General features: G+C 41.2%; 1 protein-coding gene across 3 annotated transcripts in view; it reads left to right on the plus strand.

Annotated features, from left to right (window-relative positions):
- The window catches only part of A1CF (APOBEC1 complementation factor), a 118,933-nt gene extending 95,931 nt beyond the window's left edge, over window positions 1-23,002 (plus strand). For 2 of the 3 annotated variants that reach the window (XM_075352349.1, XM_075352346.1), the window contains 5 exons: window positions 870-1,146; window positions 8,298-8,512; window positions 18,868-19,004; window positions 20,894-21,018; window positions 21,321-23,002. In XM_075352349.1, the coding sequence (XP_075208464.1) occupies window positions 870-1,146; window positions 8,298-8,512; window positions 18,868-19,004; window positions 20,894-21,018; window positions 21,321-21,472 (906 nt within the window). In that variant the 3' untranslated portion in view covers window positions 21,473-23,002. The remainder of the gene's footprint in view (window positions 1-869; window positions 1,147-8,297; window positions 8,513-18,867; window positions 19,005-20,893; window positions 21,019-21,320) is intronic. The other variant, XM_075352347.1, reaches the window with a different exon arrangement.
- The last annotated feature ends 411 nt before the right edge of the window (window positions 23,003-23,413 follow it).

The following is a 23,413-nucleotide window of genomic DNA, read 5'->3' on the forward strand; positions in this document are numbered from 1 at the left end:
TGTGCATGCCTGTATGGGAGTAAGAATATACAGTATTACATCATTATACAGGGCAATAATAAAGATACATATAAAAATGAAGTAAAAGTTTACTTCGATCTCTGTTCACCTGTCTGTACCGGTTACATCCGTGTCTACCATGCTCCTGTAACCTCTGCCCTGGCCAATAGGCAGCATCGCAGTATTGATGGACACCGGCAAAGTATGGGTGTTTAGGTTTCATATTGCTGAGCCCACTTTCTCCTATTACTATCCTCTGGTGTTTTGCTGCAGTGAGGTAGTAAGTAATTAGCACTGCTGGAGCCGTGAGTAAGGCTCCTTCTATATAAACCCAGACTGACACCAGCTGCCAATTATTTAGCTAGTGACACAGGCTCTGACTTAATTCCCTGGTCTGTTTTGACTTTTCCTATGTTTTGACTCCGGTTTCTATTTTAACTACTCGCTTGTCTCCTGATTTTGTACCTAACACTTCTCGGTTTTGACCCTGCTTAGTGACCATTCTTGACTCTGGATGACAGATCTTCCATGGCAGCTTTTCACTGGATCCTGTTGTAAAGCCAGGTCCTTGTATAGGTGTTAAAGGGTGTCGGTGTTTTTCTGGAATCTGCCTGCTCAGTGGAGAGGATCGGGGAGCGGGTCAATGAGAGTTAGCCCCTCGCCTGCAGCCATATCAGAGGCCGGCCTGTGTTCCCGGTTGCCCCTCTTTACTCATATCAGTGCAAGTGTTTGGTCATCGCAGAATGGCCTCCATACAAGCTCCGGCTAGATAGAATTTCCTTCAGTTTGTTTACTTCCCAATGTAATTCAGTCTTATAAACCAGATAATACATTTGTGTGCCAAGTGTCTTATAAGTCTTTATTTTTAGATCATAGATGGCTCTCCCATAGAAGTAAGTTTGGCCAAACCAGTAGACAAGGACAGTTATGTAAGATATACAAGAGGAACAGGAGGAAGAGGTGGTTCCGTACAAGGAGAATATGCCTACACCATAGGCCATGTGTATGACCCAACTACAGCATATCTTGGAGCACCTGTATTCTATGCACCACCCACCTACACTGCGACTATCCCCAGCTTTCACTTTCCACCTGCCAAAGGCTATGTCAGCAATCGTGGCCTCATCCGACCTCCATCTGTTAGAGGTAACAACACAGTAACTGAATTCAATGAATCTACATTAAGTGTAATAAATGTTGGCACTTGTTATTAATTGAGAAGACAGAGCGTGACATGACAATTTAGACATTTAATTAGCTGTTTAGAATCCCACTGCAAGTTAGTTCTATGTAATTCATTTAATTAGAATCCTAATCAGTCACCCTTGTAATATACAGGGAGCAGTTACTAACCTGAAATCTCGCATAATGCGTGTCCGATAATACTTACTTTCTAAATAGATTAGAGAGAATATGAAAAATTATTGCAAATTAATCATTGCTTCTAAAACAGAACAGAATAAATTGCAACATAGTTTAATATTATTTATGGAAAACATGATAATATAGGTTATAATTGCTTACATTTGGGTTAATTTAAACCAATTTATGTAGACACCTACTGCTCCAATGGAGTCATATTGCAATGTGATCAAATTATATAAAAAGCTTAAAAAAAGAGCAGTGATGCACAATGTCTCCCCAGTATAGTAATGGCCAATGCTGTTACATATGAGGTCTCGTCCTTACATCTAACTAACTTTAGATCTGCACATCCATGTACTTCTATGGTGTGTTCTAGAAATATAGATCTTAGACTAAGGCGGGCTTTGCACGTTGCGACATCGCAAGCCGATGCTGCGATGTCGCACGCGATAGTGCCCGCCCCCCGTCGCAGGTGCGATATCTTGTGATAGCTGGCGTAGCGAACATTATCGCTACGCCAGCTTCACATGCACTCACCTGCCCTGCGACCGTCGCTCTGGCCGGCGACCCACCTCCTTCCTAAGGGGGCGGGTCGTGCGGTGTCATAGCGACGTCACACGGCAGGCGGCCAATAGGAGCGGAGGGGTGGAGATGAGCAGGATGTAAACATCCGCCCACCTCCTTCCTTTTCATTGCAGCCGGGAGGCAGGTAAGGTGATGTTCCTCGCTTCTGCGGCTTCATACACAGCGATGTGTGCTGCCGCAGGAACGAGGAACAACATCACACCTGTCGCGGCAGCGTAATTATGAAAAAGTTGGAGCCTGCACCGATGATACGATAACGACGCTTTTGAGCTCGTTAATTGTATCATCTAGGCTTTACACACTACGATGTCGAAAGTGACACCGGATGTGCGTCACTTTCGATTTGACCCCACCGACATCGCACGTGCGATGTTGCAACGTGCAAAGCCGCCCTTAATCTATAGATGCAACCTTTCTTAAAATTATTATATATTATGATGTGGATAGATAGCCCAATGCAGAAAAGTATAACTCCAGACGTACCTTGGCAAGCGTCTCTCCATTATGGCTAATATAGGGACTTTCCAACCACCCTCTTCAAGATCGAATTGTTATTAACGGACATAAGAAATGTGTTTTTCTTAATGTCACCCCTATAAACTGCACCTGATTAGCTCATGGTATGCTCAGGCAAGAGTAAATATATAATACTGTGCTACCTGAGCTAAGCTAAAGGCAGCCATACACATTAGAAAGCTGTCAACCAAACAGATATCTCTCCCGAATCTGCCCTACACAGGAAAGTTCATCTCTACAAAGAGCTACTGTGCTCTGAGAGAGCCGCTGCCAAATTCCACGAACAGCGGCTTACCTCAAGGAGTACAAAAGATTTGACTGTTTCACATCCAACAAGCCAACTCCTTCTTTCCCCCAACATCATCTGTCAGGGAAGAGTTGAGCAGTCCTCATACACAGTAGACTGTCGGACTGCCGATATCGATGGGTTCAACTGACTGTAGTTTAACATGTATGGAGGCCTTTGGGCAGCAGTGAGAAGACAGTGAGCTGAGACTGTAATCTAAAGAAGCTTCTCTATGTAAATTGGGAAAATATAACTTAATGTTTTATAGCAATTTTTGGAAAAATGGCAGGAAAATATTTTTCTAATAAAAAAAAATGTAGACAAATTTCCAACAAGATTACACCAAAAATTACACAAAAATTACACTCTATCATGATATGTAATTTTAACAGCCAGTTTAGTGGAATCCGTCACATGTTGATATGCACAAGGAACATTTGAATATACACTGATGAGCAAAAGGATAACAATATTTTGAACTTTTGACTTTCAGACCCCATATCACACCATCCACTACAGCTTCGAACACAAGACTACCTTCATTTTATAGACAATCATCTTGGCTATCTCATAAATAAATTTGCCTTACAACTGTTTAGCACATGATTAGTTATACAGATTTTTCGTCATGTCACTGCATTGTTACTATTTGCTGATAAAAATCAAAATTTTAATTTTTATTATTTTGTTAGCATTTTGTAAATTCACCTTTTGACATTCAACACTGACTGAATCCTTCTGGGTATGCTTTTGATCATATTCAAGCATGTCTCGATCTCGACCAAAATTTGATTCCAGGGCTCTTCTACACCTTCCCGATGTTGGTGTATACTGGTTGATTTAATGGGTATGTAAACAGCTTTTTATTTAACTCTACCCACAAGTTTTTGATTAGGTTGAGGTCTGGGGACTGTGGAGGCCAATTCACTGAAGGCTGCTTTACACGCAGCGACATCGCTAGCGATGTCGCTCGTGAAAGCACCCAGCCCCGTCGTTTGTGCGTCACAGGCAAATCGCTGCCCGTGGCGCACAATATCGCTGGGACGCGTAACACATACTTACCTTCCTAGCAACATCGCTGTGGGCGGCGAACAACCTCTTTTTTAAGGGGGAGGTTCGTGCGACATCACACAGCTCCTCGCCAATAGAAGCGGAGGGGCGGAGACCAGCCGCATTAACGACATGCCTACCTCGTTGCCGAAGGACGCAGGAACGCTGCTGTTCGTCGTTCCCGGGGTGTCACACGTAGCGATGTGCGCTGTCTCAGGAACGACAAACATCCTGTATCCAGCACCAGCAACAATTTTTTTAAAATGAACGATGTGTCAATGATGAACGATTAGGTATTTTTGATCTTTAACACTCGCTCATAGGTGTCACACACAACAAAGGTCGCTAACGACGCCGGATGTGCGTCACGAATTCCATGACCCTGACAACATATCATAGAGATATGGTTGCGTGTAAAGCCCCCTTTACTCAACTTCATTGTCACTGTACCATTTCTTCGCCAATCTCGGCAAATGCTGCTGGTTGTTGTCTTGCTGGAACACAATGTCATCCTTTTCATACCCATAGTACTTGAGTAAACAAAGTAACTCACCTTGTAGGATACTCACAATCAGCATTGAGACTACCATCAATCCTGGTGAAGTATCCAATGACTTTGGCTGTGAAACACCCCCATATCATCAGGCTTCCTCCACCAAACTTGACAGTTCCTTCAATTTCCAGATCCAGTAGCCTCTTTTTTTCTTGTTTTTTACAGACCCAGTTGCATCATCAGAACCTAGTCTATTGACTTTCATCTCATCACTGCAAATCACCCATTTCACAACCTTCTATTGGTCACTTTTCACACTTTTTTGCAAACTCGAACCAACACTTCTTATGATGATATTTTATTTGAAGCTTCTTCACCTTTTTTTGGCCCACCATTCCAGACTTGTGTAACATGCGTTGCACGGTGCTTGTACGATCGTCTGTGATCTCACTATTACAAAGCATATGAGTCAACTCCACTGTCATGTTTGTTGCTCCAGAACTGATGACATTATGATGTGCCAACTTGTTAACTCCAATATTTTGTCTTGACTTTTCAATGGATGGAATTAATTTTGTATTGTTCCAACTAACATGCCACTCATGTGATGCAGTTTGTGAATTTTCTTAGCTGAGAGCCTACTATTGATGAGCTGGATGACACTGTTTCTCTTTTCTTGGAAAATCTTCATGGCTGCTCCTCAATTCGAACCAGTGATCTTTCCCATGGGAATCAACCTAATAACACACTGAGCTATTAGGGAACATGAGACTAGGATGTAATTTGTAGTACACATGAAGAAAAAGATTTTTCCACCACCAGGAGCAAAATAGTAACAATGCTGTGACATAATAAGAATCTGCATAGCTAATCAGATGCTAAATAGTTGCAAGTCAAATTTATGTATCAGATAGCCAAGATGATGTCTATAACGTGAAGGTCTCCTGTTCAAAGCTGTAATGGATGATGAGATATGGAGCCTGAAAGTCAAACGTTGATTATCATCCTTTTGTTCATCAGTGTAAAGGCCCGATTACACACTGCAACAACGCTAGCGATATCGCTGTAACGTCACCGGTTTTGTGATGTAATAGCGACTTCCCCAGCGACATTGCAGTGTGTGACACGCATCAGCGACCTGGCCCCCGCTGTGAAGTCGCTGATCGCTACAAGTCATTCAGGACCATTCTTTGGTCCTTTGTTTCCCGCTGCGCAGCATGTATCGGTGTGTTTGCCACCGTTACAACGACATCGTTAGCGACCCAGCCCATAGGCATGCTAGCATTCCCTTTCCAGCAAGGTCATTCTGCAGGTCCGTATTGCTGCTGCGTCGTTGGCCAGATCTGCCTCTTTGACAGCTCACCAGCAACCGTTAGAGACTTTCCAGCGATCCCGGCCAGGTCGAGATCACTGGTGGGATCGCTAGAAAGTCTCAGTGTGTAAAGGGGCCTTAAGAGTAAGATTTGAGATGAGAGAGTTTTTTTTAGGCTACAGACTTATACAGTCATGAGAAAAACTAAGTACATCTGCTTTGAATTCCATGATTTTATGTATCAAAGTATAAGAAAAAAAATATCTGGTCTTAGAACATCTTAAAATTGAGTAAAAACAACCTCAGATGAACATCAACACATAATAAATTACACCATGTTACATATTTTTCAAAAGCTAGGCTGGAATGTAGAAGCAGTGCGTGAACAATTAAGAACACCCCAAGAATCAATAGTTGTAGAACTAGTTTTCCCAGCAATAAATTGAAGTGATCACTTTCCTTATGACTTTATCAGTGTATCACATTGTTCTGGAGAAATTCATAGAGCTAGATTATTTTTTTATGAACAGGTCCCTTAAGGTCCTGGCATAGTATTTCAATTGGGTTGAGGACTTTACTTTGGCTCGACCATTGCAACACCTGCAACACCTTGATCCTTCTCTTTTTCAATCATTCTCATGTAGATTCATTGTCCTGTTGTGTGACTAAGTATCAAAGCTTTAGCTTTTGTATAGATGACCTCACATTTGACTCTAGAATACTTGGTGTACAGAGGAGTTAATGGTCGATGTAATGACTGCAGCATTGTTCACATGTCTTGTGATCTGTTGAGATTAAACTTTTCAAAATGTAGCTATGCTGCTTTGTCTTTTTTGTTTGTTTCTTTTTTTTTTAAAGAAACAGCTTTTTCCTTGTAACCCTTCTAAACAAGCCATATTTGTTCAGTCTTTTTCTAAAAGTTCTGTTGTGAACTTCAACATTTAACAAGCTGAGGCCTTTAGAGTCTGAGCTGTAGCTCTTGGATTTTTTGCTATTTCTCTGAGCATTGCCCTGTCTGGATGTTGGAATGAATTTTCTTTGATTCCCACTCATGGGCAGATTGTCAACTGTCTTGAATGTCCACTTGGGAATAACTTTTCTCACTGTAGAATGGTACTCCAAATTGTTTGGAAAAGTCTGTAAATTATATACCTTCCCAAACTAATGAGCAGGAACAATTGTTTCTTTTTAAGATCACTGTTTTTCAATGACAAATGGACTGATAATTGCCCATTTAGTTTTTATGGAAGCAGTAATGGTGTACTTATTTTTTAACACTGCTTCTGCTTTTTGGCCTAGTTAATAATAAATTATGACACAATGTAATGTGTCATGTGGTGTTCATCTGAGGTTGTGCTTACCTAATTTTAAGATCTTCTAAAGACATTTTTTTTTTTCATTATGTCCCGATATGCAAAATTATAGGATGAAAAATGAGTTTAAATCATGACTGTATGCCATGCAGTGCAATTATAGAGCTTTTACACACGTTCATAGAGCTTTTTCTTTACACTATATAAAATGAGATAGAATTTTGCAGCCAGAAATTCCTTGGGTTTTGAGCTTAGGTTACTTTTACTTTTATCCAACCATATGCTATATCTTGTATTCACTCCATATCAGGATACATCTTTTGAGGTTTTTAAGACTTTACCTAATCAGTTAAAGAGGATCTGTTAGCTTTCCTGACATGACCTTTTAGTATTCTGGAAAATATTCTCTGTTGTCACTCTGTTTTATTGAAGCTACAGATTTGGATCCTATTTGTGTATCACCCCCTACAGAAGTATCACAGTTTCTTAATAGTCATTCCCCTTGGCAATGTATAACTAAACTGTCACTTGAACATTGACACTCCATTATTGTACAATGCAGATTTGTTAAAAAAAAAAAAAAAAAAACAGAAAGGTGCTCCAGAATTTTCATGGGAGGCGTACTTACTGAAACGCTCTCGTCAGGAGAGCTTACAGTAGCTAGGTTAGAGGCTTTTGTCTCAGTAATTTCTTTATATTATATTATATTGACAGCAAATACTGATGGTGTGGCACATACATGATGAAACGATTTACATATTAGCCCAAATGACTTATTAGAGGTGCAAAATGCCATTTTGGATTCCATAGGTGACTCATGATCACAGCTCCAATTTATTATCATGTGATTGTCACCTAAATTTTACAATTCATCAGGATGAGGAATAATATTGGTGATCTAAAGCTATCAGATACTAATGGTGCTTATACATAATCTGGACAGTACTATACACTTTATGTGTTTAAAGCAATTAAAAGGCAAAAGGCTATAATTTGTGCAATAATTTCATAGGAAGTTGGAACCAGCGTGTGTTAAACATCTACTGAACAATGGAGGACAATCATTCCAAGGATGGCATCACACCTCATCCTCAGCAATCTCTACACTTAGCTAACATTTAGCTGAATTGCAAAAGAATTGAATATATTCCTGTTAAAATAGGATTACTATAATCTAGGGGCACATGGGGCGCTCTTCCTTCTTTCGACGCTTCTCTTTACTTTCCACAACACATACATTTTAGTTTAAGGTCACTGACTGTGACTCCATTGTTTCAGGCATGTTCAATACATATGGCGCCAGCTTCTTCATTATATCATGAATCTGGGTGATTTTCTGCTGATTTGATTCAGTTTAATGCCTTCTTACATTCCTAGAAATTTACATGAGTGTACCTGTAGGGGCTGCGGGCGTTAGAGGACTGGGAGGACGGGGATACCTGGCATATACTGGTCTGGGCCGAGGATGTCTGGGATACCAGATGAAAGGAGACAAGAGAGATGAGAAACTGTATGATATTTTACCAGGAATGGAGCTCACGCCCATGAGTGCTGTGGCATTAAAACCACAAGGCATCAAACTGGCTTCACAGGTAAGATGGATTATTTGAGTAGTTTTAACAAATTACTGGATAAACACATTATACACTGTGGTTCCGATTCATCAAAGTGTTTACACCAGATTTCTTGAAAAACTTTAAAAAGTCTCAAAATTTTTGGTGTGTTCCCAACAGTTGGCCACTGGCAGATCCGAGGTAAGATGGGGCATGGAGACACCCACTCATCTAATTCATGACGAGCTGTTGAGTACCTTACACCACAAATCTTTCTCCAATCTCAAGCGTAATATTTGCTGCAAGGTGCACAGAAGCCAATACACTTTTAAGATGTTAGTCAACACTGCGTACACTTTACTATATGTACAAAAGGCCACAAACTCAACTTCAACATAAACAACCAAACAAAAAAAGTATAAGCAAGTGAAGGAAAGGAACTAGCTTCCAGGGAAAATTTCAATAAAATCCGCTTCTTTATTAAATTCTTTCAAATCTTACAAAATAGTGGATCTCACAAGAAAAAGACAGGAATCACAACCGGCACTGGACACCAAACGCGTTTCGACACCAGACACGGATTTTATTGAAATTTTCCCGGAAGCTGGTTCCTTTCATTCACTTGTTGATATACACGTTGACAACAGCAGCGGAATCTCGCGCTTCCATGGCGTTAGAGGATTAAGCGCCAAAGTATGTGGTGAGCTGGACTATCTCTATTTTTACTAAAAAAAGTATAAGGCCTAAAATTAATTTTTATTTATCATATTAAAACCAAAACATTACATATGACAGTTATGAATGGTGATACAGGTATGGGGAAGGGACAGAAAAACTGCCTATAGTTGTAATAGTTTATATACAAAGTGCAAAAATTACTATTAAGTTGTCTACATGCGATAAATATAATAAACACAGTAAGATGTTTATTGCTCCTTAAAGGAATTGGATGAAATAATAAATCGGGTGTTCTAATATTTTCATATGTGTCAATAGATGTATTCCTTAATTCAAATGTGTAGTGCAAAACAACAAAGTTCAGAGTTACATCCTCAAAGAATACATACTGCAGAGCAGATTATATTGCTGCTTTAAGCAAGAGTACAAATATCTGTACACAAACTAAATTAATACATTGTTCATTTAAGAATTAAACCCAATTTTTATAAAAAAAAATCACAGTAGAGTGCGCAATAAAGTAAGGTGCCAAATGCCAAAGTGAATAGTGTTAAAAATATACTGTATGTACCTCTATATAAAACAGTGTTTTTAATATAAGCATAATATTGTAATTTGCACAATCAGAAGGTGTCTAATGCCAAAGTGCAGAGTACATCATAAATCCCTTTATATGGAACAATACTAGTCTAGGGATATCCTAGCCCTTTAAAAGTCAGTTTATTAACTGATCACCAGGGGAGGCTCAAGTGAATCTAAAGGGGCTGTACACGCTACGATATCGTTAATGTTTTATCGTCGGGGTCACGTTGCTTGTGACGCACATCCGGCTTCATTAACGATATCGCAGCGTGTGACACTTTTGTGCAACCTAAAACGATCGCAAAAGCGGCCAAAATCGTTTGCCGCAGAGTGGTCGTACTAAAACTAAAACTAGTTTAACGCTCATTAGCGATGTTGTTCCTCGTTCCTGAGGCAGAGGCACATCGCTCTGTGTGACACCGCAGGAGCAAGGAACATCTCCTTACCTGCCTCCACCGGCTATGCGGAAGGAAGGGAGTGGGCGGGATGTTTACGTCCCGCTCATCTCCGCCCCTCCGCTTCTATTGGACGCCTGCCGTGTGACATCGCTGTGACGCCGCACGACCCACCCCCTTAGAAAGGAGGCGGATTGCCGGCCAGAGCAACGTCGCAAGGCAGGTAAGTCTGTGTGAAGGGGGTGCGCGATTTTGTGCGTGATGGGCAGCAATATGCCTGTGTCTCACAAATAATGGGGGCGGGTACGCACGCTAGTGATATCGGCAATGATATCGTAGCGTGTAAAGCCCCCTTAAGGTTCACTAATATGAATGTTTAAAAAACGACTTATAACCTTCGCTGTCACTATGCTAATTAGGTCCTTGACTAGTCACAGGGGCGTTGTTTCCCCAGACTAGTTGGCTCTTTTTCCATGTTACCATGCCCTTGTGGGCGTGATAACATGATTTCCAAGAGCCAGCATCACCACCAGCTAATGGAAATCTAATGCATCTGTACTACTCATTTCAGCCTCTTCAGTGCGCATTAGGAGCAGGGGGGACGCTTCATGGTTTCATTATGCGCACTGTGCATGACAGGAATTTCAGAAAACATGTACGTCAGCCGTCTTCTGAACTTCCGGTCATGCGTAAAATGAGCCACGTGCATGCGCAAGATTTCCAGGAGATGGCGGTGACGTGGAAATCATGTTATCAAACCCACGGGGGCATGATAAAATGGAAAGAGGGCTGACTGGTCTGGGGAACTAACGCCCCTTCTACTAGTCAAGGTTTATGTCATTTGTTTAAACATTTATATAAGTGAATAGTGTTATACAGGGCTGGTTAGGCAGGGAATTTGGGCATACAAGTATCAATGCTGCTGGGCTGGAAGGCATAGGGGATCTGACACGCTTTCTTAAAGATGCTGTATAGAATTAGCTGCCCTCCCTCACCCTCTTTGCCTCCACCTCCGTCTCTACTTCCGCCCACCCTCTCCCTCCTCCTTCCCTTCTCTGCCTCCACCTCCCTCTCTACTTCCTCACACCCTCTGTACCTGCCTCCACCATCTCCGTCCACCTCAATCTTCCACATACAGTTGGGACGTCCAGAAGAAGAGAATCTCACCAAATTTTGAGCTCGGTCTCTTAACATAATTGTAAAACTTGTTTTCCTGTAATACTGAGGGACATTCTATAATTGTGAATATGTATTTAAGAAAAATCTTCATTTTCTGTGACTTTATATGTTTTTCTAAGACGCAAAAATTCCTCTTAAGCCTATGTGCGCACAGTACGTTTTTCGTTGTGTTTTTGCACGTTTTTCGGGTGCATTTTTGGCCTCATAACTGCATGCACTTCCTTCCCCAGCAAAGCCTATAAGATTTCATTTATGTTGTCACAGTGCAGTTTGTTTGGCTACGTTTTTGAGCTAGAAAAAAAAATGTACATGTAAATTCTTTTCTGTGTTCTCTGGCATTTTTCCATCTATGCAACGCATTGGAAAAATGCAACACAATGTAGTGAACCAAAATGCGGTAAAAATGCATGCACTTTTACCGCTGCGCTTTTGCCGCTGGTGCGTATTTGTGTTTTTTTTGCGGCCAAAAACGCTGCATCTTTGGAGTCACAAAAAAATGGCAAGGTGCACACATAGCCTTAAATTGATACATTTCCTACACTGATTCTTCATTCTTTGCCTAGCTGAAAAAGAACATTGTGGTCAAGACATATTTTGTATATTTTTGGCCTCGTTATGTTGTCACCACATTACAAATATTCATTAGAATATAATCGAGTGGAATTGAATTGTACTCATATTTCAGAAAATCCTCATTCACTAAAATGCAGATTGTTTGTAATTTGCATCCCCACTGATTTAGCAAAATGGCGGCTGCTATCTCAAAATAAAAAAATAAAGAAAGTTAAAAAATATTAAAAAAAATGCTTTTACTCTCATTCATGCAATCCCAAGGGCCTCTCTTGCTGGGCCACGACCTCCAGCTCTGATGAGACCTGGGGAGGTTCTATGCACAAGGTGAATCGCACGTTGTGGCATTATGAAGGAACTCTCCCAGGCCTCAAGAAAGCCAAAACCCAGCATAGTATTAAGAGGCAACTATAAGTTTTGGGAGGGGGTTTATGTCTTACGTTTATTATGCTCTGTGTTTTTGAGGAACCCCGATGCATGATAAGAGACTTATAAAACGCGGTGAACAACAAATCAAATATCCTGGAAGAATCAACATAAACAGAAAAATTAGACTTTTGCCCGATCCTCTCATCTTTAGTTGTTATGTAATTTCGTTTTCTGTTGTACAGACTCAAATCCCCTTTTCACCTTCAATCCTTACTATTCCTGATGATATAATATTGTGTGCCATTAGAATAGTAACAATGATACTCATAATAAACTAATAAAACATGTTTCTTCCTGAAATGTTTTTGAGCACATAGTCTAAATGACTTCTATCAAATACAACATTTCCATTATGTAATTTATCCAACCACATCAACCACAACTGCATCTGCCGAGAAGCTTTTTACCTTAATTTGCAGATTAGGGAATGCACCATTAGATAAAGAAAGATCCTTGTGTTCTGTCTCCTGGAATGAGGCTATAAATCACAGAAACCTCAGCTCTGTTGTGTTTATCATAGGAAACTAATGTAGATTGAAATTGTCAATGTAACCTGGTATTTTCCTAAATACACCTTAGGCTAAATATCAATAACTACAGAAATGATTCATTCTTTACAGTAGGTATTAATCCGGTAAACCCATCTCAATTGTAAGGAAAAAAAAGTTAAGAAAACTATGAGCATAACATAATTGTTTAATACTTTTACAGTATCTTGGCCAATGAATAAGGACCATACTAGTCAGAAACGCATTGACACTTGTTTTTATTCCGCACGCTCTGTACCTATTGTGATTTTTTCATGGCTTATATTTTAATTAACATTGAAAAAATTGACTTATTTTAGTATTGCTTGGATGACTTGTGTGCCTGTCCTTTTCAACCATTTTTCTAAATACCTTTATTCCCAAAAATATTACAAGACTAGAATAGGTTTTGTTATAACTATGAGATGAGCGGGCTCGCAGATAACCAGGACCAGCGGGTCCCATTTATCTTTTTTTTAAATCCGGATCCAGTCCGGAATCCGGAAACCATATAAGTCTATGGGGATCAGAAACTGGAGATTAAAAATTTTGGTAGAAGGGATAGGAAGATAGGAGTGCACACGATGTACTCACTGAGGCTTTGTCATGGCGGTACGTTGCTTCCAGGTAGTGCATCAACTTATGGCGTAGCTAATTACATTAATTGAATATGCACTACTTTCCCCGCCCACCGACTCCTGTAATTGGTTGCAGTTAGCCACGCCCCCACACTGTGTCAGCTGACTGCTTCCAATCACAGGCTCTATGCTCATCTATATCATAGACCGGGTCACACTAACATATGGCATCTGATGCCATTGACCCTCGGCTCTGCTGCAAGTGTAGTCCGAGTGTCATGTGACTGTGATCCAATCCTGCAATCGGATCACAGCTGCGGAGGAGAGGGAGGGATTATTCTCCCCATTTCCTTCCTTGTCCGCCTGTTCGTATATTGCACTGCAAGTGGATGTTATCCAAATACAGTCCTATGGTTCTCTCACACCCATAGACTTGTACGGGTGCGAGTGATAGGAGACTCGCCGCATGCTACAGTTCTTTCCTCAGTCTGATTAGAGCTGAGGAAAAACTCACAAATGTGAGCTGCAGCATTGTCTTACATGGGGCCGAGTGCAATGCAACATTTTCTCACTGCATTCGTGCAAGTCATACGTCAGTGTGACTCTACCCGTACAGTAAAACCAAATAAATAAATAAAAAAATTGGCGTAGGGTCCCCCCGTATTATGATACCCAGCACAGATAAATAATCATCAGAAATCTCACAGGTTTTTTTGTTGGGACTAAAACTGACCAATAGAATAAAAAAATACCTTCTAAACAAATGAATGACTGCACAACTTCATTGCTTCAACATACAAAATATTCATTTACTAACTCATTAAATGAGTTATTAAATTAATATTTTATATGTTAAGTTTTGTTATGTAAATAAAAATTTAGTTTTAATCAATGAAGTTGTGTAGTACCAGCACAGATAAAGCCCACGGCCATAGACTGCAGCCCACCGCTATGCACTTATCTTGGCTGTGTATTAAAATAAGAGGAACAGCATACTGCTTTTTTAAAGAAAAATATTTCAATAAATAATTTAAAAAAACAGCATGTGAGCTCCCTCAATTTTGATGCCCAGCTAAGATAAACCCCAAAAGCTGGGGACTGGTGTTGTGAGGCTGGGGAGACCCATGGTTATTGGCTGCCCCCAGCCTAAATATAGCAGCTTGCAGCCACCCATTATTGTCTCATCCATTAGATGTGACAAGTCTGGCACTTCACCTGCCTCTTCCCGATTGCCCTGGTGTGGTGGCAATCAGGGAAATAACGAGTTAATGGCAGCTCATAACAGCCACTAAGTCATAGATTAGTGATGGCAGGCGTCTATGAGACATCCCCATTACTAATCTGTAAGTGAAAGTAAATAAACACAGACACCAAAAAAATCCTTTATTTTCAATAAAACACAAATAACACCCTCATTCACCACTTTATTAACCCCCTAAACACCCCTGCAGGTCCAACATAATCCATACAAGGTCCCATAGCGATTCAGCTCTGCTACTTCTCAGTCACAAAAAGCAGCCATAGACCATGACTGCCCGCTGTGAGTGCAGACAGCCAAAGACTGAGCCGCGATGAGCGATGACTGGTTGCAGGCAGACACTGTTACACAGGCTGGGGGTGCATCTGACTGCAACCAATCACAAATTCCAGGCCAGCTGGTGGGCGGGGAAAGTAGTGCATATGGATGACCAAGGATGACCAGCCCAGGGAGGTCACAGGAGCAGTGTACAGCCATGCAGGAGCAGCATACAGCCGCAATGTCACCTTGGTAAGTTTGAAGCGCTTGCTTCAGTCTTATTTTCTTTTTTTTTCCTTTATTTTTTTTTATTTCTCCCGTGCCAGATCCGGATCAAACACCCGGAATCTCAGGCCCGGTCCTGGCATCTTTTGAAACTGCGTGGATCTGGACTTTTACAGTCTGGGTCCGCTTATCACTAGTTATAACTTGTTTCTTAGAAAATTAAAGGGTTCTCTGACAATAGACATTTTTTGTAGGAATGAATTGCTTGTAAATAATAATCACAGGCAAACTCACCTTTCAAGGCTTTCGTCGCTCCGGAACAGACCGCTCTAGAGGTCTGCACCAGCTCCAGAAATGGCTAACGCTCAGTTATGAAGTCACAGCACCACTACAGTCTGTGATTGGCTGCAGCGGTCAGGTGACTAGAAGACAACCCGTTCAAGCATTATTTTGTTAGAGGTAGAGGTTTTCTCATTTTAAACAAGACAACTCTTTTAAAGAAAAAAAGACAAAAAAATGGTATCTCTTCCCACCTATCACATGCCATATAGTGATGAGCGAGCATACCACTGTTCAATACTCGGTTGAGTATCATAGGTGCTCAAGTGCCATGCTCCAGTCCTCGCCCCCCATTTTGCGGCTGTTAGACAGCCAATAAACATGTTGCTATAGCCATGTTCAGTACTTGCATTACTGTGTTTGGCCGGCCGCATCCTGTCATCGGGTCTTATATAAGAGCCAGTGGTGCGATGCTCAGCACACTCTATTCTGGAAGCATTTCAGAGATAGTTAATATAGGAGGGAGAGCTTAGCTTAGAGCAGAATTTGTAAACTTGTACCTTTTAGTGCCTTTCACGTGCGCACTAAAATGTGTTTTTAGCCATGTTTAAGCTAGCAAATAACTAAAATATGTAAACAAAAAAACAGCCTGGGGTCACCCCTATTTTTCATAATCACTTAACCAAGGCAAAGCAGACAACTTGGGGTTGATATTATTAGGCTAGGAAGGTCCATGGTTATTTGGCCCTTCACACCCTAGAAATACCAGCCCAGAGCCGCCTCAGAATTGGCACATCGATTAGATTTATCAATTCTGGTGCTTTGCCCAGTGCTACCCTGCTGTGGTGACAATTGGGGTAATATTTTTGGGGGTTCAAGTCAGCTGTGTAATGTCAGCTGGCATGAAGCCCAGGGGTCAGTAATGGAGAGGTGTTTATCAGAGACCTCCATTAATAAACCAGTAATAAAAAAACACACAGGAAAAAAAGTTGGTTATTTGAATAAAGACTCCCCCACACTATTCCTTGTTCATAAATTTACTATCAAAAATGTTGCCACAAAGTTCCATTGTAGTCCATGTTCTCTGAATGCCCTTCAGCAACTGTGAATAATAGTAATGTACAGCTACTCACAGGCACTGGGTAGGGAGAACAATGCTCATCAGAGCCGCAGACTCAATGCTGGGCTCAGCGAGACCTGGCTGAGCGCAGTATTCAGCCGACGGTTCTGATGAGAGTTGTCGTCACTACCCGGGGTCTGTAAATAGCTGTACTTTACTGCTATTCACGGTTGACAGAGCTGCATTCGTTGAAAGTGGAGTAGAACGTAACTTTGTGGGAACTTTTTTTTATAAGTTGGTGTGAGGGGGTCTTTACTCAAAAAAAAATTTCCTGTGTGTTTTTTAGGGAGTTAGAAATGGGGGGTCTCTGACACCTCTCCATTACTAACACCAGGGCTAGCTGGCAGCTGACATTTCACAGCTGACATCAACCCCAAAAGATATTACCCCTATTTCCACCGCACCATGGCAATTGGGAAGAGCTGGGGCGAACCAACAGAATTGGTGCATGTGATGTACCAATTCTGGGGCGACTGCTAGCTGGTATTTTTAGGCTCAGAAGAGCTCGATAACCATGGCCTTCCTAGCCTGATAACAGCCCACAGCTTTCTGCTTTACCTTGGCTGGTTATAAAAAAAAAATTAAATTCACATTTTTCAAATGTATTTATTTAGTTCCCAGTGATATGGCAGTCAAAGATGCATCCAGGTGTCTTCCATATGCTGTTCCCATTTTATTTGAGCTGTTTTTTCCATCCATTTTAGGGATTTTCTTGGTCTCCTGTTAGGATCTGCTGGAAAAATGCTTGAGTTTCTGAAAATCCATCAGTTAGCTCCTTCTGACTGGGAGTGTCAAGCACTATAATGTTTTTTTCTGACCTCCGCTGATTTTTGACCACATCAAAGTACAGCTCAACCTTCATGTGGTCTGTGGCCAAAAATCATCACCACAGAGTAGTTCAGAAAGAGTAAAAAAAAAAAAATGGGGAAAATTTCTATCTTTCTTTCTAATTTAATCTCACAGGAAAATAAAAAATACTAGCTGTCCCTAGCTATATACCATAATTTATCTTGATGGTCACTTCTTTTTTTTGTCTTAGGGTACTTTCACACTTGCGTTCAGCGGAGTCCGTCACTATGGAGAATAGTGCAGTCTGTTAACGCACTGCGCTATTCTCCATAGACTTGTATGGATGACGCACTGTAACGCAAGTGTCAGCGTCGCATCTGCCGGACGACGCAGCGTCGTTATTTTGACGCTGCGTCGGGCGGAAGGAACGCAGCATGTGACGTTTTTTTGAGCAGCGGAATCCTTTGGATTTCACTGCGCATGCTCTCTCTAGCTCCCTCCACCCGTAACCAGGGTACACATTGGGTAACCAAGGAACCCTGGTTACGTGTGCCGGGAGTCCGACACTTCTCCGCTCAGCTCCACCCCCTCCCGCACTCCGTATGTATACACACACACACAATCGCACACACACACTCTCACACTCACTCACCTGTCCCCCAGCGATGCAGTCCCCGCGGCACTGACGTCCTCAGCCATGGCCCCGCTCGGCTCCACCCACTTCGCACTCCGCCCCCCGCTCCCGTCCCCGCACACATTGTCAGCGACCGAACGATCAGCTGATCACTGGGAGTGATCAGCTGATCACCCGGCGGCCGGCTACTGGGAGTGATCAGCTCATCACCCGGCGGCCGGCTACTGGGAGGGATCAGCTCATCACCCGGCGGCCGGCTACTGTGAGTGATTAACTGATCACCCGGTGGCCGGCTACTGTGAGTGATCAGCTGATCACCTGGTGGCCGACTACTGTGAGTGATCGGCTGATCACCCGGCGGCCGACTACTGTTAGCGATCAGCTGATCATTCACAATAGTCTGCCGACGGTAAAACTGTAAAAAAAACAAAATGGATTGCGTTGTTTTGCAGCATCCGTTGCATCCGTTGTGCCACTATATGCAACACATCCGTTGCATCCGTCACACAACGCAATGCAACGTATACCGTTCAACGCAAGTGTGAAAGTAGCCTTACCCATTATTCTGTAGGATGTAGCTATGTAACTTTTTAGGTTGCCTACCACACATATGACTTTCTGTTTCGGCGACTAATATATCTCTCGTATCTACAGAAAAGGAAGTTCTGTGATCTATTACATATAGCCAAATATTTCAGCTCTTCGAAGAAAGCTTGTTTCTATTTTTTTCTCCTACCAAAAGACAAGAAATCTTCCAGGATATGAAACACCCATACAAAGACAATAGAACTTGATTTGCTGTATGTGTAATAATATATAATTACAGAGTCACAAAATAAGTTAGTTTAAAATGAATAACAAAAAGGTTTTACAACTACCTTTCTATTTTTAAGATTCTGGAAGAAATCTGCCAAAAAAACAATTGGGGACAACCAGTTTATCAGTTGCACTCTGCAATTGGTTCAGACCAAAGACAGCTGTTTCTGTATAAGATTACAATTCCCGTCCTGGCGAGCCAGAACCCTGCAATGTGAGTAGTTGTATTAACTCTGTCTTCTGTTTGCTCTTTAAGCTTTGCTGTTTATATCAGGCCCATAATTGGGAAACGTGGCACCAAACTATGCTTTCTTAAGTGCTAATTTTAAGTGGTAGAATGCAAAATGGGAAGAAATTTGAAATGTTTTGTGTTAATTATTTTATTTTTAAATGTTGGCTATTTTTTTCCATAGCACAATCTGTATTTAAGATAAAGAAATCTTGCAATTTTCACACTAGCCACTAGCTATTTTAAACTCATACTTCCTGTCATTTTCACAAGACTTTTCAGCAGTCTCATTATCATCAGTAACAACTTTATACACAGCAGATTAAACACCTACTAAATAAATATTTTAGACTCAAACTTCCTGTCATTTTCATAAGACATTTCAGTAGTCTCATTATCATCACAGTAACAACTTTATACACAGCAGATAAAACACCTACTGAATAAATATTTTAGAAAAAACAGCATGGGGTCCCCCTATTTTTGATAATCAGACAAGGTAAAGCAGACAGCTGGTGGCTGGCATTATCAGGCTGGGAAGGTCTATGATTATTTGGCCCCTCCCAGCCTAAAAACAGCAGCCCACAGCCGCCCCAGAAGTGATGCATCCATTACATACATCAATTGTGGCTCTTTGCCTGGCTCTTCCCAATTGCCTTGGTGTGGTGGCAATCAGAGTAATATTTCTTGGGGTTGGTATCAGCTATTTAATGTGAGCTGCCATCAAGCCCAAGGATTAGTAATGGAGAAGTGTCTATCAGAAAACCCCATTACTAACCCAGTAATAAAAAAAGCACACACAAAGCAAAAGTTCTGTTGTAGTTCACGTTCACTGGTTGCACCTCCAGCGACTGTGAATAGCAGTAGAGTACACTATTCACAGGCATTGGGTAATGATGACACCTCTCATCAGAGCCGCTGGCTCAATGTTGCGCTTAGTGTTGTCATTACTATCCGGTGTCGGTGAATAGCTGTACTTTACTGCTATTCCCAGTCCTCAGACATGCATTCGGGGAACATGGATGAGTTTTGTGAGGACATTTTTTATATTAAATTGGTGAATGAGAGATAGTGTGAGGGAGTCTGTATTCAAATAAAAAATTCCTGTGTGTGTTTTTTTTTTTTATTAATGGGTTAATAATGGGGGGGTCTGATAGACACCTATCCATTACTAACCTATGGGCTTCATGCCAGCTGACAAAACACAGCAGACATCAACTCCCAAAAATATCACCCCAATTGCCACCGCACCAGGGCAATCAGGAAGAGCCGGTCAAAATGACAAAATTGGCATATTTAATAGATTCACCAATTCTGGGGTGTCTGAGGGCTGGTATTTTTAGGCTGTGAAGGGGTCAATATCCGTAGACCTTCCCAGCCTGATAATATCAGCCCCCAGCTGTCTGCTTTACTTTGGCTGGTTATCAAAAATAGGGGGAATCACATGTCTTTTTTTAATCTGTTTTTTTTACGAACAAGTACAGTAAGGCACATGCAAGGCATATAGATATGTATCAGATATATAGTTAGTGCCTTGCAGGTGTAGTTTACTGTACTTGATTTACAGTGAATCGGTCTCCCATACGTGTGAGACTGTCAATCAGAAATGGGGGGTTAGGGGGTAGGGGGAGGGGAGGTGTTATGTCTTGGTATAAATGGCTGATTACACTTTGCAATATATACATTTTGATAAATATTAAAAACATAATAAAAAAAATTCTGATTAAAAAAGTGAATCGTTACAAACATCTAGAGTGACTTCAAATAATAATCCAGCTGCTCCTGGTAATCTGCTGTCCTAGATGATCCCTGTATGCATTTTTCCACAAACGTTAGTCTTTTTATATTTATCTTGGTAACTATTTTTCTTGTAGACACCCATTTACACCTCCAAAACTCTGTATATCAGTGGATGAAGCAAAAAACTATGCAGCAGAGTATACACTTCAGACCTTGGGGATTCCAACTGAAACGGCAGAACCAACCACAGCCTTTGCAGGTAACTTTTATATATAACTAAAAAACAAAACATAAGAAACATATTTTTTTTATTTTCAGATGTAAATATAGTTTACAGAATAAGCCACTACTGGACTCCTGTTGCAATTGCTATTTTCCATGAGAACAAAGGATCAGACATGTTTAAAACCAACATACCCAATCCTCCTTCTCACTAACATCATCTGACCCCAACACACATAACTTGGGTTGCTCATGTTCTTTTTATCTGTTCGTCAATGTATCAGACCACGCACCACGTCACATATTAATTACTGCATTGTCTTTGCTTTATTACTGTAGGTTATGCCATAGCCAGCTCGCCGGCAGCAGTGGCCGCCACACAACTGAAACAAGCTGTAGCCTTGGGACAAGACCTCGCCGCCTACGCGGCTTATGAAGCCTATCCCGCTTTTGCTGTGGCGACTCGAGCAGACGCATATGGAACATTCTAAACAAAACATCCTGTGCGCGGTGAATGAGAGATCGGGTTTCATTTTTATTTTATTGTATTTTGTTCTATTTTATTGTTATTGAGTTTTACTTTATGAAGAGGTTAATGAGTTATTTAGGCTGTAGTTTTTTGTAGCAGTTTTTTATTTCGTATTTGCAGGTCCTCTTTCTCAGTGTTGATATTATTGACACTTTGTGAATATATTCTGCAGACTAAGCCTCAAAGGCTCTGGAGGACGTTAAGTATCTGTGAAGAGACTATTCTAAAGACATAACTTTATGATTATTAGGTTGATATACACTTACACATCGCCAATTAAAGAAGACTTCATTGTAGTATGAAATCAAGGTTTTACCTATTTTCTACTAAAAGATTGGCTCACTGTTGGCACATCTTGCAGGTAACATATTGGGCAGATAGCAATGTGAGTAGTGTGAACTACAAGACCTTATGGCACTGTGATATAGGGTAAGCTATAGTGGCAAATGGGCTCTACTTTACCACTATATGTATTCCATAAAAGCTAAGGAAAAATATCTTTCTTTAAAGGCTTTGGAAATCCTTGACATGGAAAATTATATTAACGTATGTGAGTTGTTACCTTCAATTAATAAAATTGCACTAACTGTCAGGTTTCAATCAGCTTTCCATAGTTTGTGATCAAAGTTTCACATTTTTCTCTTATAGGAGTAGTTCTCCCAGTAATATAGGCTGGATGTGAGCTCTGTGTATATCCAGGATGCTACTGTCTTCACTTGCTGTCAATATTGTACTGTACTTATTTCCTTTCTGTGGGCTTTCTTCCTTATCTATACATAGTCACCCCTCTCCACTCTGATCTGTGTACAAAGCTCTCCCTCCAGCAATCTCTAACACTGAAAGAAGGGAGAGGGGGCAGACAGCCATCAGAAGCAGAAGCAGGCGTTCTGAGGAATTTGTATACATTTTACAAAAGCACAAAGCTAGATAAAGGATTTTTAGACTCTGCAGCAGCAAAATGAGAGAAACATTTTAAGGAAAACTGTTTAGAAAGTTAGTTAACTTAGCATTTAGGGACCAAAATGTTAGAAGGTGTACATAGCCTTTAAAGGGAATCTGTCACCCTATTGTCTTTTTTTCCAAAATGACCTGTATGCCTCATGGATGAGGGGTCATTTTGGAAAAATCATCTTTTATATCATCTATTTTCAAGACTATGGGGTGTGTGCTGCCTGGAAGATAAGCCACTCTCCGGTCTTCATAATACAGGAATCCTCCTCGCCTTCTCTTTAGAATGCCTGTAACGTCAGGTGCGCGGATGGAAATCCCGCGCATGCACATTCTGCCTGCACATTATGCTTGCCGTATCTCCCCTGCACTGTGAAGTCGCAGTGACTCCCCAGCGTTTGTGCACATCTAAATTGAAGACTGTGCTCTTCTGTGGGAGCCACAGAGTCACTGAAACTTCAAGGTGCAGGGGAGAGACGGCAGGCAGAATGCGCATGCGCGGGATTTCTGGCGTGCACCTGAGGTCACAGGCATACAAAAGAGAAGGGAACGAAGAATTCTGTATAATGAAGACTGGAGGACAGCTTATCTTCTGGGAAGCAAATGCCCCGTAGCCCGGAGGATAGAAGATATAAAAGATGATTTTCGAAATGACCCATCATCCTGGAGGCATACAGGTATGACTATTTTCCGCTCTATGCCACCTCTATTTCCATATTCATATCTAAACAAAATGCAAAAGGTGACAGATTCCCTTTAACATAGAGCATATTTGCAGCTCGATAACATAACAACAGAGACGTCTGTGTCGATGTACAAGTATATCCTACTGCATACATCTCTGCCATGTGCCTCAAGCCTAATACTGTACTCTGGCCTCTCTTAAGGTTTGGCACATCTGTAAGGAATGGAAACCACTATAAAATCTTGAAAAGAAGTGTATAAAATAGGTAAA

This window comes from Anomaloglossus baeobatrachus, chromosome 5, assembly GCF_048569485.1.
Source record: "Anomaloglossus baeobatrachus isolate aAnoBae1 chromosome 5, aAnoBae1.hap1, whole genome shotgun sequence".
Classification (NCBI taxonomy): Eukaryota; Metazoa; Chordata; class Amphibia; order Anura; family Aromobatidae; genus Anomaloglossus; species Anomaloglossus baeobatrachus.